This window comes from Protopterus annectens, chromosome 4.part1 (genome assembly GCF_019279795.1).
Source record: "Protopterus annectens isolate FY-2018-M chromosome 4.part1, PAN1.0, whole genome shotgun sequence".
NCBI lineage: Eukaryota > Metazoa > Chordata > Ceratodontiformes > Protopteridae > Protopterus > Protopterus annectens.
In genome coordinates this window covers 817,444,958-817,464,687 of record NC_056734.1, presented here as the reverse complement: position 1 = coordinate 817,464,687, position 19,730 = coordinate 817,444,958, and the positions used below count along the sequence as shown (strand labels likewise).

Genomic DNA, 19,730 nt, shown 5'->3' with positions numbered 1-19,730 from the left:
ACCTACCTCTCTACTCCAAATCCAGAGCAGGCTTTGCCACTGCAGTTCTGCAGGGCTTGTTAGCCTCGCCAAATCCAATCTAGACCCAGCCACCCTACCTTAGCTTTGGGATTCTACCCAAGTGTAATGACTGCAACAGTGAAACACGATGAGCATAGTACAGTTGTGTACCTACCATAAATGTAGATGTGTGTATTCACTGTTGCAGTCCTGGTTACCTACCCTCCATCCCCCTCTTGTCTGGGACTACTCTGTACTTCTCTACTCTATACAGCCTATGTGGTGTATTTGCTTTTAGAAGAAGAAAATGTTTTTAGTGATATATGCGTGGTTTGGCATATTTTTTTATCTTTACAGCCTTCATATCTGGGGGCACCTGACATCTGGGGCAAGAAAAACTGAAGAAAATGGCGTCGGTTGCAACTTTTATACCCCCTGGCGCACTGACGTCAGGGAAGAGGCGACAGCAACCGACGCCAGACCAAGACTTTGGAACTCGGGCCGACTACGGGTCGCCTGCCAGCAGGATAACCCAAGTGTAATGACTGCAACAGTGAATACACTCGAACATCTACATTTATGGTAGGTACACAACTGTCCTTTCTCCTTATAAAGGTTGCTAGAGCCAGAGGGTGGCTATTGGCAAGGCACACGTAGCCTCTGATCTAATAGTTTTGTATTTCCTAAGATTCCTGTATGTTCATTGGATGTCACTGAGGCACATTGACTTGTATGGGTGTCTCTTTGGATAGATAGTCTAAGGGACATATTCACAGTAAGAGTCCTGTGTGTACAAGGTGTCCTGACGTTAATGATCTGACATAGGCTGTAAAAGGCAACTTTCCCTAAGGTGTAGTTGCTATTTGGATAATGTGGTAGAGGTTTGTTATATCATCATGCAAGTGGAAACCCAGATGTTGTTCATGTTTCACTGTTGCAGTCCTCACACTTGTGTTATCTGCCTGGAGGTAGCCCTCAGTCAGCCCAGGATTTCTGCGTCGGATGCTGTCGCCTCTTCCATGACATCAGGTCGTCAGAGTTATAAAACATGGAGCCGAAGCCATTACATCAGCTTTTCTTGCCGAGCGGAGCCCAAAGTAGAAGCAGTTCGCAAGTGCCGGTTGGCCACTACCTGAAATTTTCGTTATTTGAGTTTCAGACCTGAAGTCTTCTAAAGCTAAGTACCCCGTTGTTGATCATTTTTTCTTGCTCTAACCGATGTCAGAAAAAGTTAATTGTCTTGCCTGTGGAAAGCAAATACCTCTCAGAGATTTTCATTCTTACTGCATCACCTGTTTAGGCCCAGACCACGACGTTCCTCAGTCGATTTTGTGCCCTGTTCAATGCCCGAACTATTCATCTTCGGGCTATCTTTGTCACAATTCTTTTGCTCTCTTTCTCCGTATTCCAAAATGGCTTCAATAAGCCATCCGACTACCGATCTTCCGAAAAAACTTAAGGATGAAGACAGACTGCATAGGTCCAAAACTGCCGACGACGCTTCCTTTAAGCTAGTTGCCAGTCTGCTGGCACTCAGTGAGGCGCTTTCGCAGCCCGATACCCACTTAAGCAGATTCACAGGCCTCTACTGAGACCCATTCAGAGTCCAGTATGCCGCAAGATGCTTCTTTGACTATGGAACCTGTAGATGTCTCTACTTTGGATGGGTCCGGAGCCACTGTGCAGACACCGGCTTCTGAGGGCGCATTCAGACCTTCCGATGTTCGTATTAAACTGACTGCTTTGTTTCGGAATAAAACTGCCGAATTTCTCAGGCCCAGAGTTCGCACTGCGCCTTGGAAACAGACAACCAAAGTGCATTCTCAAGATCCCATGCCATAGAAACAAATACTTAGAATGGCTGAAGTCCTTATTACTTTAATTAGGGGAAGCCAGCCTTCCCCCTCTAAAAGACAAAGAATTGATTTTCCTTATGGTTCTACAGATATGTCCGATGACTCTGACCCTCTCAGATTTCCAGGACATACCCTTAACTACCTACGAGGATTCAGATGCAGAGGATTCCATTCCCTCTGTAACCCCCCCAACGAGGACTTTTCTTTCGGTGAAACCCTGCACACCCTTAGAGCATTTCTGCTGGGATTGCCAGGACTACCCACAGTCCAAAAAGAGACTCGGGGAATTTTTAAACTTGCCTCAACATAGTCCTGTAGCAATCCCGCAGTCCTGGAAATTGAAGATGTCTTCATGGAATCTAGTTTTACCCCTGATACTTTTCCACCAGCTCCTAGAAAGCCTGACAGGTACTACAGAGTACCCAACTCTCTCAGATTTCTATTTAAAAATCCCACTGCGGACCCAGAGATCATTTCCCAGGGACCTAAAGGTATTAAGGCTACTACAGCCAAAAACCCTACCCCTTCTTACAGGGATTCTAGGGCTTTAGACAGATGGGGAAGAAGGTATATACCTCTGCAACTCTTGCCATCAGGGCTTTAAATTGCCAGTTTCACATGTTGAAGTACCTGCAGCATGTTATGGAACTAATTAAACAAAGAATGATGTTGATTCCTGATTGTGCAGAACATAAAGATTTACAAGATTAATGCATTCTGCAAACTAAGTTGGAAAACATACTTTGCAGTGTGGTTTTGATGCCTTAGAAGCATCTTGCAGGGCTGCTGTCACTGGGTGTGTTCTTAGAAGGCATGCTTGCCTGAAGGAACAAATCTTGCCAGACCATGTCAAAGCAAAATTACTAGGTGCTCCATTAAACCAAGAACGTTTGTTTGGCACTAAAGCAGAAGAAGTTCTTAAAAAGATGGAGGAAAAAGCTAAATATATTCAAACTGTTAAAGATTTCCTACAGGTACAGCCACCTAAATTCAGTAGGCATTGGCCTTCAAAAAACTGGTCCTTTCCAGTCCCTCCCAGACCTTCAGTCCAAACCCAGGGGCAGCAGACCACCAAGACTACAGTCTCAGGGTATGCACAGATCTAAACAATGGAGTGCTCCCACCTCAAAAACAGGGAGTTGTAAGCCACCCTCTTATGGAAAAAGTTCACAATGACTTGTCCTTCATCCTTCCCAGCCATGCCCAAGTACTTGCACCCCTAGGAGGAAAACTCGCCCTGCATGCAAAAAACTGGGAGTACATTACCCAGGACAGATGGGTCTTAAACATTGTATCGCAGGGATACAGATTCTTCGACTCACTGCCAACCCCAAGCAGATTGCCAAACCTCCCCCCAAACCAGTGGGCAGAGGCCCAAAAGCAAATATTTTCTCTTATCAGTATCAGGACTATTCAACCTGTTCCAACAGAGCAAAGGAGACAGGGTTTCTACTCCAGACTCTCTCTGGTGCCCAGAAAAGAAAACTCTTGGCGCCCTATCCTGTATCTGTCAGTTCTCAACACCTTCCTAGTGGTACCAAAATTCAAAATGCTTACTCTCCAACAGCTACTTCCTATGCTAGCCAAGGACTCCTGGCTGGTCACCCTAGACTTAAAGGAAGCTCATCTGCACATCCCCATAAGGGAATCTTGCAGGAAATATCTACGTTTCAGGGCAGGCTCTATGCACGATCAGTTCTCTGCACTTCCCTTTGGCTTATCTACTGCATCCAAGGTATTCACAAAATGCCTGGCTCCAGCCATTGCATCCTGCAGACTGAGAAAAATTCAAATTTACCCATACTTGGATGATTGCCTGATTCAGGTGGACAGTCATGAATTGCTACTTCAGCACCTGACATTTGTAAAGAGACTCATAACTTCTCTGGGGTATACCATCAACGAAAAATAAATCACTTCTGGTACCCAGCCAAAAAATTGTATTCCTGGGAGCATGCTTAAACACAACTTCCCAGATGGCATTCCTCACTCCAGAAAAACAGGATTGTTTGACAAACTACTTCAAACTACTGGCCACCCAAACCCAGCTATCTGCAAGAAAAATAGTGCAAGCTCTAGGTTTCATGGCCTCATGCAGTCTCCTAATTCCATATGCAAGACTGCATATGAGGAAACTTCAGTGGTACTTAAAAGTCTCTGGAGTCAACATTCTCAGGACCTGGAAACAGCGATTCCCATCATTCTTTGCCTAAGAACAAAGATGTTCTTCATGTTTCACTGTATTACATTTGGTTTATCTGCCTGCAGGTAGCCCTCAGCCGGCTTGAATACCAAAGTTTTGGATTCCTGCGTTGGATGCTGTCTCCTCTTCCATGACATCAGGTAGTCAGGGGTATAAAAAATGCAGCTGACGCCATTACATCAGTCTTTGTTGCCACGCAGTGCACGAAGCAGAAGCAGTTTGCAAGTGCCGGTTGGCTGACTCCTAAAATGTTCGTTTTCGAGTTTCAGAACCGAAGTCTTCAAAAAAGCCAAGTACCCCATTGGGGATTCCTTTTCTTGCTTTTATCCAATGTCAGTAAAAGTTAACAGTTGTATTACCTGTGGAAAACAAATGCCTCAAAGATTTTCATTCGTATTACATTCCTTGCTTAGGCCCAGAACACGATGTCCCTCGCTGTCGCTTTTGTGCCTTGTTCAACCCCCGAACTATTCGTCGTCTGTCTATATTTGCAGCAAATTATTTTGGTACTCTGTATAACTATCCAGAAATGGCTTCAGTAAGCCATCCGACTACGAATATTCTGAAAAAACGTAAGGATAAAGACAAGACCTCATGGGTCCAAAACTGCTGACTACGCTTCCGTTAAGCTAGTCGCCAGATCGTCGGTACTCAGTGAGGTGCTTTTGCAGACCCTGATACCCGCTACTTCAGAATCGCAGACCTCTACTTAGACCCATTCGGAGTCCAGTATGCCGTGAGATGCTTTTTCGACTAGGGAACCTGCTGATGTCTCTAGTTTGGATGCGTTCAGAGCCGCTTTGCAGGCACCGGCTTCAGAGGGTGTATTCAAGCCTACAGATTTGCATTTTAAACAGATGCCATCTTCGTCAAGGCCTAAAATCCGACCCACGCCTAGAAAACCGAAGTCCAAACCGCATGGTCAGGACCCATATACCTAAAAAACAAATGCTTAGAATGGCTGAAGACCTTATTACTTTAATTAGGGGAAGCCAGCCTTCCCCCTCTAAGAGGCCTAGAACTGATTTTCCTTCTGATTCTTCCGATCAGGATTCTGAAATTTCTGTTTCTTCTGATTACCAGGGTTTGCCCTTATCTACCTATGAGGATTCTGATGCAGAGGATTCCATTCCCTCTGTTTCCCCTCCAGAAGATTTTTCTTTTGGTGAAACCTTGCACACTCTTAGGGAGCATTTCCACTGGGAAAGCCAGGATTACTCCGATTCCAAAAAGAGGCTTAGGGAATTCTTGCTCCTCCCTTAACACAGGCCTTTAGCTATCCCTCCTGTTCTGGGCATTGTAGATGATGCCTTCTTGGAATCTAGCCTGGCCCCAGACACCTTGCCTCCAGCTCCCAGAAAACCTGACAGCTATTAGTACCTGACTCTCTCAAGTTCCTCTTCAAGAATCCTACTGCGGATCCAGAGACCGTTTCTCAAGGACCTAAGGGCATTAAAGCTACTACTGCCAATAACCCTACCCCCTCTGATAGAGATTCCAGGGCCTTGGACAGATGGGGTAAGAAGGTATACACCTCTGCTACTTTGGCCATTAGGGGCTTAAATTGCCAGTTTCATATGTTAAAGTAGCAGCAGCAGCATATTATGGGACTACTTAAAAAATGTTGATTCCTGACTGTGCTGAACATAAAGAATTACAGGATTTAATGCATTCTGCTGAACAAGTTGGTAAACCTACTTTGCAATGTGGTTTTGACTCTTTAGAAGCATCTTGCAGGGCTGCTGTCACTGGGTCTGTACTTAGAAGGCATACTTGGCTTAAGGAGCAAAACTTGCCAGATCATGTTAAAGCTAAATTACTGGATGTTCCCTTAAACCAAGACTGCCTGTTTGGCAACAAAGCAGAAGTCTTTAAAAAGATGGAGAAAAAAGCTAAATCTATGCAAACTGTTAAAAGATTACCTTCAAGTACAGCCTCCCAGATTTAGTAGGCATTAGCCTTCTAAGAATTTGTTCTTTCCAGTCTCTTCTAGGCATTCTCAGCCCAAACCCAGGAACAGCAGGCCAACTAGGTTACAGTCTCAGGCTACACACAAGCCTAAGCAGTGGGGAGCTCCCACTTCCAAAGCTGGAAGTAGTACCATTTTTTTTTTTTTTTTTTAACCACTGTACCATTTGGCCTTTCAGGTTTCTTTTTTTTTTTGATGACTTCCGTGACTTCCTCAGTAACCTTTCTTTAAGTACCTTATTTCTATCCTTTGCTTGGCCACATATCTGTTTTGCAGTCATCTCACATGCTGTTTGGAGATGCTGCCGGTCTTCTTCGTCTAAGTCTGTTTCCTCTTCTACTTGTCTTGGGGTACTTGAGTGCTGAGTACTTTCTTGTTCATTCTCCCGTTTTAATTGTCTTCCATTAATGGGTGAGTTTCAGACGGTAACATTCAGCATGACTTGGGGGAAAGACCCCCCACAGAAGCACAAGTAGATAATGCAAAGGCCGGAGATAATGCATTGGCCGGAGGTCAGGATCGAACCTTGTGCTTGGGAGGCGAACACCTTAACCGCTTCGCTATCTGGTCTCTGTCTGATTCAGGCAGAAATCCAGGACATGCTACTAAAACATCTGGCATTTGTAAAGAAACTTCTAACCTCGTTGGGGTACACCATAAACAAGACACCCCCTATGGAAAAAGGTCACAATGACTTAACCTTAACCCTTCCAAGCCCTGCTCAACTGCCTGCTCCCTTAGGAGGAAAGCTTGCCCTGCATGCAAAAAACTGGGAACTCATTACCCAGGACAAATGGGTTTTAAATATAGTTTTCTAAGGATACAGATTCCACTTCCACATCTTACCAACCCCAAACGGTTGGCCAGACCTACCCCCAAATCAGTGGGCAGAGGCTCAACAGCAGGTTCTCTCTCAAGTATCAGGGCTATTAAACCTGTCCCAGCAGAAGAAAAAGGACAAGGTTTTTACTCGAGCCTTTTCCTGGTACCCAGAAAAGACTGCTCCTGGCGTCCTATCCTGGACCTCTCTATTCTAAACACCTTTTTGGTAATCCCAAAATTCAAAATACTAACATTTCAACAGCTGCTTCCTATGCTAGGCAAAGATGCCTGGTTGGCAACCTTGGACTTAAAGGAAGCTTACCTGCACATTCCAATAACGGAATCTTACAGAAAATACCTACGCTTCAGAGCAGGCTCCATGCAGTTCTCTGCACTTCCCTTTGGCTTATCTACTGCGCCCAGGGTATTCACAAAGTGTCTAGCTCCAGCCATTGCATTTTGCAGGCAGAGAAATATTCAAATATACCCATACCTGGACAATTGTCTGATTCAGGCAGAAATCCAGGACATGCTACTAAAACATCTGGCATTTGTAAAGAAACTTCTAACCTCGTTGGGGTACACCATAAACAAAAAGAAATCTCATCTAGTACCCTGCCAACAGATTGTATTCCTGGGAGCAAGCTTGAACACAACTTCCCGGATGGCTTACCTCACGCCAGAGAAACAAGTTTATTTGACAGCCTACTTCAAACTACTGGCCACAAAGACCCAGCTATCGGCAAGGAAAATTTTGCAAACCCTGGGGTTCATGGCCTCTTGCATTCCAATTCCATATGCAAGACTGCATATGAGGAAACTACAATGGTATCTAAAAAGCCTATGGTGTCAACATTCTCAGGACCTGGAATCAATGATTCCTATCATTCCTTGTATAAAGACAGAGTTCCTTTGGTGGCCAGAGGCTTGCCACCTCAACAAGGGGCTCCCTTTCAATGTACCCCCTGCCGCCCAAACCCTGACTACAGATGGATCAGACTATGCATGGGGGGCTCACATGGCAGGCAAATGCATTCAGGGCAAATGGAACCAGAGTCGGATGCACCTGCATATCAACCAGAAAGAAATGTTAGTTGTACAGAATGCAGTGACAGCCTTCAAATACCTTATCCTTCCAGGACAACTCTTGATAAAGATGGACAACACCACAGTTATGTGGTACATAAACAAGCAGGGGGGAACTCCTTCCTACCCACTCTGCAGGTTAGCTATGGCTCTGTGGAAGCAAGCTCAATTCCTGCCAGGCAATCAAACTTCACTGGCAGACGACTTAAGCAGAAATCTAATGGATCCACACGAGTGGAAACTGGAACACAACTCATTCAAGCTTCTAATCCACAGGTGGGGGACACCAGAGGTTGACCTCTTTGCTTCCCCCCCAAAACCATCAATTGAGCAAATTTTGCACCAGAACTCCCCACAGCCAAGCATGGAAAGTGGATGCCCTATCCTTTACATGGGAAAACCTCTCAATCTATCCCTTTCCATGTCTGCCTCTCTCAAAAGTACTACTCAAGATCAGACAGGACAGTACAAGGACAATCCTGATTGCACCATACTGGCCATGCCAGCACTGGTACCCACTTTTATGCAGTCTGACAGCAGTGCCACCCTGGCACCTGTATCAGACCCCTTCCCTACTATCCCAGCAGGAGGGCCAGATTTTGCACCCTCGACTGCAAACCCTGAACCTAGCAGCCTGGCTCATTCCATAAATACATCACCAGCAACCCTCCACAAACAGGTGCTGGATGTCATCCTTGAGGCCAGGAGGCCTAGTACTAGGAAATCCTATTCAGGAAAGTGGAAAAGATACTGTTCTTGGAGCCAGTCTCAGGGAAAGGACACAACCGTGCCCACCTTACCTTAAATCCTAGATTATCTAGCAGAACTGCTCCACAAAGGCCTATCATTCTCTTCTGTTAAGATTCATGCCTCTGCCATCTCAGCTCATTACAATACTGAGCCATCCCTCTTCTCTCACCCTCTGGTCAAACAGTTCTTGAGAGGAGGTAACAATCTAAGACCCCCGAGGAGAGCTCCCACTCCAGCCTGGGACCTTCTCTTTGTGCTAGAGAAGCTCACGCCCCCCCCCCCCCCCCGATCCTGCTGCTCCAGCAGAGTTAAAATTCCTGTCTTGGAAAGCAGCCTTACTTCTAGCCATCTCTTCAGTAAGAAGAGTGTCTGAGTTGCAGGCCCTTATGGCTGTGGAACCCTTCATTATCTTCCATGCTGACAGGGTTTCCCTCAGACTAACCCATCATTTATGGCCAAGGTAGCATCCAGTGTGGCTTTAAACCAATCCATCCATTTACCAACCTTTTTCCCTAATCCTCAGAATAAAGGGGAAAAGATCCTGCACTCCTTGGACGTGCACAGGCAGCTTAGGTTCTGCCTTGACAGGACTAAACCTTTCAGAAAATCTGACCAGCTGCTAGTCAGCTTTGCTACAGGGGCAGATGGCAAGGCCATTTCAAAGCAAGCCATCACCAAATGGATAGCGCACTGCATCCATTTCTGCTACAAACACCATGGAAAACCTACCCCACAGGGAATCGGAACCCATTCCACTAGGGCTACCTCAACCTCTACAGCATTTATCAGGGGAGTTCCTACCAGGGACATCCTGGAAGCTGCAACCTCTGGAGTTCTGTACACACCTTCACCAAGCATTACTACTTGCCTATCTTTTCTAAATCCAGAGCTGGATTTGCTATAGCAGTCTTGCAAGGACTGCTGGCCAGCCCTAATACATCTTGACTGCCTCCACCCTTCCTCAATTTTGGGAATCAACCCAAGTGTGATGACTGCAACAGAGAAACACTAAGAACATAGTACAGTTGTATACACTTAACATAAATGTAGATGTTCGAGTGTATTCACTGTTGCAGTCCTGGTTACCCTCCCTCCAGCCCCCCTGACTTTTCTGTACTTTCTACCTATTCTCTTTTTTGGCCATATCTTATGGTAATGGTATTTACTTTTTACTGGAGGTGTTCCACACCATGTAATTGCTTCATATTTTGGGGGGCTCTGGACATCTGGGGCAAGAAAAACTTATGTAATGGCATTGGCTGCATGTTTTATACCCCTGACGTCATGGAAGAGGCGACAGCATACGACGCAGAAATCCCAAGACACTGTTATTCGGGTTGACTGAGGACTATCTGCAGGCAGATAACCCAAGTGTGATGACTGCAACAGTGAATACATTCTAACATCTACGGTTATGGTAAGTGTACACAATTGTACTTTCCCTGTGTTTGGAGGCCAAGCAGCTGCAGGCATGGTCCATGTTGAGTCCGATTTCTGATAGCATTGCATAGCCTGGTTCAGGCCATTTCATTTGCAGACAGACTCGAGCAATGTCTTATTATTCTTCATGAGTGGTCCTTAAGTCAGTCTGCTGTAAATGTCTTTTGCCTCTGGAGCAGGTCATGCTAGGATGACTTTCCATTGCTAACACCCAGTGATGTAGCTGTATATGTTTTGTGTAAGTCACTGTTGCAGTCACCACTTCAGGACCAGGTGTAGTCCTACATCTGGCCAATTTGAACCCATTCCCACCCTTGGGCACCTCCCCAGCAAAGTATAAAGGCAGGGATAGTATGGTTAGTCTTCAAGTCTTTTTTCACTGCATGGTGAGTTAGACATTTCTGTAGTCTCAGTACATGAATGGAAGAACGTAGATCATGACAACCCAACAAACCCCCAAAGGCTGAATTATTACCTTTTCTAATAGGAGGTTTTGTCTGTAGTAGTCTCTGTTTAAGATTTAATTTCATTTGCCTTCTCAGGATTGAACATTCCCAGAGACTTTTGGGGATGCCAACCAAGCAGAATAAGCAAGTTTGCAAAGATAAATTAGTTTAAAAGACCGGCATGACATATTCATTTATGCCACAACCACATCATTTCTGCATGTAAGCATTTTAGGCCAGAAATTTAAAACCAGCAGGTTCATCCATCATACCTTGATGGTATCAGATAGCAGTCATCTGGACCTCTTGATATGAAATTCACACCCTGGACCTAGGTCAGAGTATGCCCCAGTGTTGTCTTTGTTAGAAGACATCCGTAACAAGGTATCATGCTACTGCCCTCGGGGCCAGAATCTAAGAAGTTGCCAAACCTTTATAATGCACCTGTGGTGGCCTTTGTATCAGATGACTTGGATGTCGATCCAAAGTTAGCACAAAGCCAAACTTCCCACCTACAACTGCTCTGCTTTTCTGATAGAGGCTCCTTCTGATAAAGCAAGGGGCGAAGGGGTTATCTGCACTAATAGTGGACAGCCGTGACCATTTGGCTGAATGGAAAGATCCCCAGGCTTGGTTCGAGTCACAGATTTGGTCAAACCTGTAGGACAGTCAAAAATACGTCAAGTAAAGCTTACCTTCCACCCAGTCCCACATAATGATTTTCATTGTCCCAGGGCTTTTTAACCCTTTTTGCAAATCTGATTGGTCATGTTAGGCCCTTGATATTAGATGAACATTCAAACAAGTGCAGCAGTGACTCAAGCCACCCAACTTGCTCAAGGATTCTTTGGAACCTAACATCACCCTGGATTTCCAGTCTCAGATGTCCTCCCTGCACTCCGTGACACATACTTTCCCCAGGCTGTGATGATGAACGTGAGAATGTCTGTGCCCCATATTTTTCTCCTGATGACCTCTCCCCACGGTGAAACGCTGGCCCATACGAGAGGCCATTTTCACTGACAGACTTCTGAAGTTCCTGATGCCAAAAAGAATGTTTGAGTTTACTGGGTTATACAACCCTAAGCTGGTGACTATTCGGCATTACTGCATGCATTTGAGGCCAGGACATATTTTGTAGGTTCTAGGGCGACTATTTTCTTAAATTTAGTGGCAAATCTGAAATTCTCTTTAGAAGATACCAGAGGGGACAAACTCACAGCTTTTTGAAATACTCTTCCCCAGTTACTAAGAAAATGAACTGCTTGATAGGTATGGTAAGACAAACCTGTACCTTTGCCATTTATAATAATTATAGAACCCCAGTCTCTTGTAGCCCCTTCTGGTCTGCATGTTGGCACTTAGAACTTTCAGGAAATGTAGTAACTGCCTCACATTCCTTAACCGTCACTTGCCCTTAAATTCTGATACATCTGGAGACAGATGTTCATCGCGCATACAGCTGCAGTCATAACAGATGGGGTTCTCCTGCCGTCAGGCGGGTCCTCGGTCGGCCGAATTCCAAAGTCTAGGTCCGGCGTCGGTTGTCGTCGCTTCTTCCCTGACGTCAGAGTGCCAGGGGTATAAAAAAAACCAGCCTACGCCATTTTCTTCAGTCTTTCTTGCCACGCGGTGCCCGAAGCAGTTCAAGTGCCGGTCGGCCAGCTCCTGAAATTACGAAAATTTTGCAACCGAAGTCTTCTTTAAAGCTAAGTACCCCGTTGGGGAAACTTTTCTTGCCTCAGACCGATGTCAGACAAAGTTAATAATTGTATTTCTTGTGGGAAGCAAATACCGCATAAGGATTTTCATTCCCTCTGCATTCCTTGCTTAGGCCCAGACCACAACGTCTCGGTCTGTCGTTTTTGTGCTACATTCAACAAACGCACCATTAAGCGTCGGGCGGAGTTCGCCCAGCATTATTTTGGTAAAAAATTTAACTATATTATGTCGTTGGATATTCCGACTCCAGTTTTGTCTAAAAAACGCAAAGATAAGGACCAACACACGCGGTCCGCGGCCTCCACCGACACCACGCCAAAGCCTACTACAGGTGGTCCGGTTCTCAGCGAGGCGCCTACGCAGCCCCTGCCTACCGACGACACTTCATTGGCGGTGTCTTCAGTGCCCGAGGTCGCAGGCTCCTCGGCCCACACTCCGACTACAGATACCGAAGCCACTCTTGGTGGTGAATCTAAATATGTAGACAGGTCTGCCTCCTCTCAAGGTGTCTTCAGACCTTCCTCTTCTTTTTCTATCAAGGCTTTCACTAAGTCTAAAGCAGCCATGCATTCTAAGAGACAAGCTCCACGGGGCTCTTCCCCAGGCCCCATGCCTAAAAAACAGATGCTTAAAATGGCTGAGGATTTGATTACTCTTATCAGGGGATCTCAACCCCCCCCCCCGGACAAAAGGCCCAGAGTGGAGGAAGAATCCCCCTCCTCTGACCAGGCCTCCATTATTTCAGAACACTCTGATGAACAGGAACATTCTTACTCCCCTTTTGAATATTCTGATGCTGAGGAGTCCATTCCCTCCATCTCCCCCCCAGAGGATTACTCATTCGGGGAAACCTTGCATACATTAAGGGAACACTTCCACTGGGAAGGCCAAGAGTACTCCAATTCCAAGAAAAGGCTTAGGGACTTTCTCTTGCTACCTCAGCACAGGCCTCTAGCTATACCTCCTGTCTTAGACATCCTAGATGAGATGTGTACTCGGAGGCCTGCCTTAACCCAGATTCTTTACCTCCAGCACCAGTCAAGCCTGACTGGTATTACCGGGTTCCTGACTCACACCAATTTTTATACAAAAGTCATGCAGCTGACCCAGAAACCATCTCACAGGGCCCCAAGGGAATTAAGGCCTCCACTGCAAAAAACCCATTACCTTCCGAGAGGGACTCCAGATCCTTAGAAAGGTGGGGGGAAAAAGGTATACACCTCGGCCACCTTAACCATGAGGGCATTAAACTGCCAGTTCCATATGCTAAAGTACCAACAGTTTCTGTTATCACAGTTGAGAAGCAAAATGTCACAACCTGAACAATCGGACTTGAAGGAGTTGCAGGATTTGATACGTAGTGCAGAACAAGTGGGTAAACATACCTTGCAATGTGGTTTTGATGCTCTAGAGGCCTCATGTAGAGCTGCTGTTACAGGATCAGTAATACGTAGACATGCCTGGCTCAAGGAGCAAACCTTACCAGATCGTGTCAAAGCTAAATTACTAGATGCCCCTCTTCAAAAGGATGTATTTGGTGATAAAGCTGAGGAGGTATTAAAGAAAATGGAGGAAAAAGCTAAATCAATGCAAACAGTGAAGGATTTTCTACAGGTACATCCTCCACGTTTCAGTAGAAATTGGCCTTCCAAAAATTGGTCCTTTCCAGCCACGGACAGACCCCAAAGAGGTAGATACAGGCGCCCGAGGGGCAGAGGGCAATCTCAAGGATCGTATAGGGGCAGACAACGGCAAGCTCCTACACAAAGAGGTGGTGAGGATGGTTCACAGCCAGTCAGAAAGCTAGCCCAATGACTTTCCCCTTTGCTTGCCAAGCAAGGCTCAAATGGCAGCACCCTTAGGAGGAAAACTGGCATTATTTTCAAAAAATTGGCATATTGTCACAAAAGACAAATGGATCCTGGGCATTATAAACAGAGGCTACAGATTCCATTTTCACACCCTTCCAAAATTGAGAGGCATGCCGAACCTGCCACACAATCAAAGGGCAGAGGCACAAAGACAAATTTCAGATCTCATGGACATGAAAGCTATTCAAGAGGTACCTACTCACGAACAAGGTCAAGGTTTTTATTCAAGACTTTTCCTGATACCAAGGAAGGGAAAAGATTGGAGACCTATATTGGACCTATCCATCCTAAACACATTTTTAATCGTACCAAAATTCAAGATGCTCACATTACAGCAGCTTCTTCCCATGCTGGGCAAGGAGTCTTGGCTGGTAACATTGGACCTCAAGGAGGCATACCTGCATGTCCCAATCAGACAAAATTGCAGAAGATACCTCAGATTTCTTGCAGGTTCAACCCATTATCAATTCTTTGCATTGCCCTTTGGCTTATCTACTGCGCCCAGAGTATTCACGAAATGCCTGGCATCAGTAATTGCCTACTGCAGACTTCAAGGGATACAAATATTACCCATATTTGGACGACTGCCTGATCCAAGCGGACAGCAAGCACATACGTCTGAAACATCTGGCTTTTGTAATAAGGTTGTTGAATTCTCTGGGATACACAGTCAACAAAAAGAAATCAAGGCTAATACCCTCTCAGAAATAATTTTCCTGGGTGCCAACTTGGACACACACACCCAGATGGCCTACCTCACGCCAGAGAAGCAGGGGCAACTAACTCAATACTTCAAAACACTAGCAAATTTCACCAGGCTGACTGCAAGGAAAATCCTGCAGGCTCTGGGATTCATGGCATCTTGCATCCTATTAATCCTATGTGCAAAGCTGCATATGAGGAAACTTCAATGGTACATGAAAACCTATGGTCTCAACACAGCCACAGTTTGGAAACAATAATACCACTAATTCCATGTCTTCAAAAGGAATTTCTGTGGTGGGCTCAAGCATGCCAAACAAACACAGGTCTCCCATTCTGCAAGCCTCAAGCAAATCAAGTCATCACAACAGACGCCTCGGACTACGCCTGGGGGGGGGCGCACATGACAGATCGGTGCATTCAGGGCAGATGGTCCCAAAAAGAAAAGCACCTTCACATCAATCAAAAGGAAATGCTAGCAGTAACAAATGCTATTACAGCTTTCAAAGACCTTCTGCATCCAGGTCAACTATTGATAAGGACAGACAACACCACAGTAATGTGGTACATAAACAAACAGGGAGGAACCCATTCATACCCCCTGTGCAGGCTGGCCATGTCACTTTGGGACATGGCCCTGGAATTACAAATCGAACTTCAAGCACAGTACTTGCCAGGCAAGGAAAACACACTGGCAGACAACCTAAGCAGGAATATGACAGATCCACACGAATGGAAGTTGCATCCTCAAGTTTTTACAGAGATAATTCAAGCATGGGGAAGGCCAGACATAGATCTCTTTGCCTCCCACAAAAATCACCAATTGACAAAATTCTTTTTAAGGACTTTCCATCCACAGGCCTGGAGAGTGGACGCTCTCTCTTTCAGTTGGACAACAATGACAGTTTATGCCTTTCCACCTCTTCCTCTACTGCCCAAAGTTCTACTAAAAACTAGAGCAGACAGACCAAAGATGATTTTCATTGCTCCAGACTGGCCAAGACAGCACTGGTACCCACTCCTGAGGAGCCTGACGCATTCCCCTCCATGGACCCTACCTTGAATGCCTCTTCTTCTGACTCAGCACAGCTTCAAAACTCTTCACAGTCAGCTGAAAACTCAATTTGGCCGCATGGAAGATTCCTTAACATCACAACAGACCCTACTGTCCAAGGAGGTGCAGGATGTCATTTTGGAAGCCAGAAGGCCGTCTACCAGAAAAGCCTACTCTGCAAAATGGAAACGGTTTTGTGCCTGGAATGAGAAAAAGGGCCAGGATCCTGGAAAACTGAATTTACCTCAAATATTACAGTATCTAGCTGAGCTGCTAAGCAGTGGACTTTCATTCTCATCCATCAAAATCCATGCCTCAGCCATTTCTGCAGAATACTACACTGATCCACCTTTATTCTCTCACCCCCTCTTAAGACAGTTCCTCAGAGGGGCAAAGAATATAAAACCCCCAAGGAAACAACCAATACCTGCTTGGGATCTCAATTTCATACTAGAAAAGCTGACCCTGCCTCCTTTTGAGCCAGCTGCCTCAACAGATTTGCAATATTTGTCCTGGAAAACAGCTTTTCTTTTGGCTATCACCTCAGCTCGTAGGGTATCGGAACTACAAGCCCTCATGGCTGTGTGCAGCCTTTTATCATCTTCCATCAGGACAGAGTTTCCTTACGAACCAACCCGTCCTTTATGCCAAAGGTGGTATCCAGGGTAGCTTTGAATCAGGCTATACACTTACCTACCTTTTACCCTAATCCTCAAAACAAAGGGGAGAGACTACTACATTCCTTGGACATCCACAGAGAGCTGCGTTATTATTTGGACAGAACAAAGCCTTTCAGAAAATCAGAACAGCTCTTTGTGTCCTGTGCTGTAGGAGCTCAAGGGAAACCAATTTCCAAACAGACAATCTCAAAATGGATAGCCCACTGCATACGCTTTTGTTACTCTTTTCATGGTAAGACTGTACCTGCAGGCATCAGATCTCACTCCACAAGGGCCACAGCTACCTCTGCAGCTTTCCTCAGAGGAGTTCCTACCAAGGATATATTGGAAGCAGCCACTTGGAGTTTTGTGCATACCTTTTCCAAGCACTACCACCTACCATTATACTCCAAAACTAGAGCAGGCTTTGCCACAGCAGTCTTGCAGGGCATTCTGGCTCCTCCTAGTTCCACCTAGTGCCTACCACCCCTTTCTTAGCTTTGGGATTCTACCCATCTGTTATGACTGCAGCTGTATGCACGATGAACCATAGTACAGTTTTGTACCTACCATAAATGTAGATGTTTGAGTGCTAATACAGCTGCAGTCCAGGTTTCCCTCCCTCCTTCCCCTCGTGGGGTATTCTTTTATGGTGTATTTGCTTGCAAGTACTGTTTTTTGATTATATTGCATTGCTTTATTACACAAATTTATGTATTGCCTTCCTTCTGGGGGCACCTGACATCTGGGGCAAGAAAAACTGAAGAAAATGGCGTTTTATACCCCTGGTGCTCTGACGTCAGGGAAGAAGCGACGACAACCGACGCTGGACCTAGACTTTGGAATTCGGCCGACCGAGGACCCGCCTGACGGCAGGAGAACCCCATCTGTTATGACTGCAGCTGTATTAGCACTCTAACATCTACATTTATGGTAGGTACAAAACTGTACACCACCAACTAGGGCCATTGAATAGATATCCAGCACTGCACAATGTTTCCATATTAAGTCAACACATATGCAGGTTAAGAAATTAACAAGTACTCCATGGACCTCATTAACAAACTTCAATTCTAGATGCACTTCTGCTACTGCACCTGCATAAATTTCACCCAAGTCCAAGACTAGATACATTGTTACAAATCTCCACATTTAAGGTCCTCCATCTGCAGCTACACATGTTTGTTGGCTGCTCCATTGTTAAGCACACTCAATGGGCTGTACAAGGATAGTTAACGAGCTGCATCTCTGTTGCCAGTATCTGTGATGTCACTTAAAAGTGAAGGGGAAAGCTCTTAATACTCATAAATTGGCCTCTGCCTGTGGTAGGAATCCCTGCTGTCGCAGACCACTCCAAGAGCAGTGTGGCTCCTAAACCGTCTTAATTGTGGACATTAATTTTATGACTATTGCCACCTGTTCACTCTTTCAGCAAACTATTTCCTTGGACAGTGCTACAGTGGTTTACATGTCCATTGGTACCTCATTTGTCATAGCTACCTCTGTGCGTTTGTCTTTCAATTTTAGTCTTGCTGCAGCCTCCATGGAAGGTTTTGTTTTAACTGTCTGAGATTTTTAAAATCTGTCCCCAGCGAAGGGCTGTCAGTTATTTACCCACCTTCTATCAATCCCCACACCTCCAGGCCAAGGTGTGTTCTCCATCCTGTAGCTTCAGGTGGATTTTCGTAGAAGTTATGCAGGTTTCCAGTTTTATAATATCCTTTTATGTCTGTGTGCTACTGCTGCCTGTCTTGGTGCATACTGTGACACAGTAGAGGTTGAATTAAGGGTCACATGAGCCTGGAGTCTGTGAACTGGCAGGAGGCACTTTCCCTACCTTCCGCAGGCATGAGCATGAAAAAATTTTCCAGATTTTGGAGATGAAATTCCAGCAGTTACCCACTGTGTAGGCCTGCATCTCGCGTCATCTTGTATGGTATGTGTCCTGTGTATCTCGTGAGTGGCGACTAGTGTAGGTGTTAGGTGTCTGATAAAATTATTGCTTTGTTTACCAGAAAGCAACTTGTACATGTCTGCATATCAGTGGGAGTAAGGTAAGTAACTTGCTTAGTGTTCTGCATTTTTCTTTTGTATTTTTAATAGAGCTGTGTCCAGAGCTGGGTTGTATGGTGCCATATTTTGAAAAAGTATAATCTCTGCTGCAGATGTCTGACTCTACCCTTTTCCTTTCAGTGCTGAAGGTTTTAAATGTGGCTCAGACTGGACAAGAGTAACATTCAGGTAAGGATTTTTAGACTGTTCTCTTAAGCTGATTAGTGTTGTCACTTTCTTCAACTTTGTTTTGTTTTTTTGTTTGATTTGCATCATGTTCTGACTTGAGTTTCAAAGAACTTCTCTGAAAGCTTTGTGAAATAAGGGGATCTAATGTGTATCAGATTGAACTCATGGAACACACACTGTATTTTAATAGTATTTCACTGATTGCAGGCTCACACGTGGTAATGCTTAAGCAGCATGTGTAGTAATAGATGTTCTTCGTGTTTCACTGTTCCAGTCATCACATTTGGGTTATCCCTGCCGGGGTAGCCCTTGGCTGACCTGAATACAAGAGACTTAGTATTTCTGCATCAGTTGCTGTCGCTTGAGGACTGACGTCAAGTTGTCAGTAGTGTAAAGGAAGGCAGCAGATGCCATTACATTGGTCTTTCGTGCCATGAAGCCAAAAGCAGTTTGCAGGAGTGCCGGTTGGCCGCTACCTGAGTTTTCATCTACCAAATTGAAGTTGAAGTCTTCTAAAGCTAAGTACCCCATTGGGGATCCTTTTTTCTTGCAGTAACTGATGTCAGAAAAAGTTAATGGTCTCGCCTGTGGAAAGCAAATACCATACTGAGAGTTCCATTCTTAATGCGTCACTTGTTTAGGCCCAGACCACTATGTCCCCCACTGTCACTTCTGTGCTTTGCTCAACGCCAGAACTATCCATCGTTGGGCCCTTATTGTAGCCAGATAGTTTCGCTTGCAGTCCTCTAATTCCTTTATGGCTTTGGTAAGCCATCTGACAGCAGATCTTCTGAAAAAAACATAAAGATAAAGACAGACTGCACAGGTCCAAACCTACCGACGATGCTTCCGTTAAGCTAGTTGTCAGTTCTCCGGTACTCAGTGAGGTGCTTTTGCAGCCCCTGATGC

At 45.3% G+C, this 19,730-nt stretch overlaps 1 protein-coding gene across 2 annotated transcripts in view; it reads left to right on the top strand.

Moving 5' to 3' along the window:
- Positions 1 to 19,730, top strand: part of ATG16L1 (autophagy related 16 like 1) — a 1,009,779-nt gene that overhangs the window by 786,117 nt on the left and 203,932 nt on the right. For both annotated transcript variants that reach the window (XM_044070583.1, XM_044070584.1), the window contains one exon: positions 18,774 to 18,821. In XM_044070583.1, the coding sequence (XP_043926518.1) occupies positions 18,774 to 18,821 (48 nt within the window). The remainder of the gene's footprint in view (positions 1 to 18,773; positions 18,822 to 19,730) is intronic.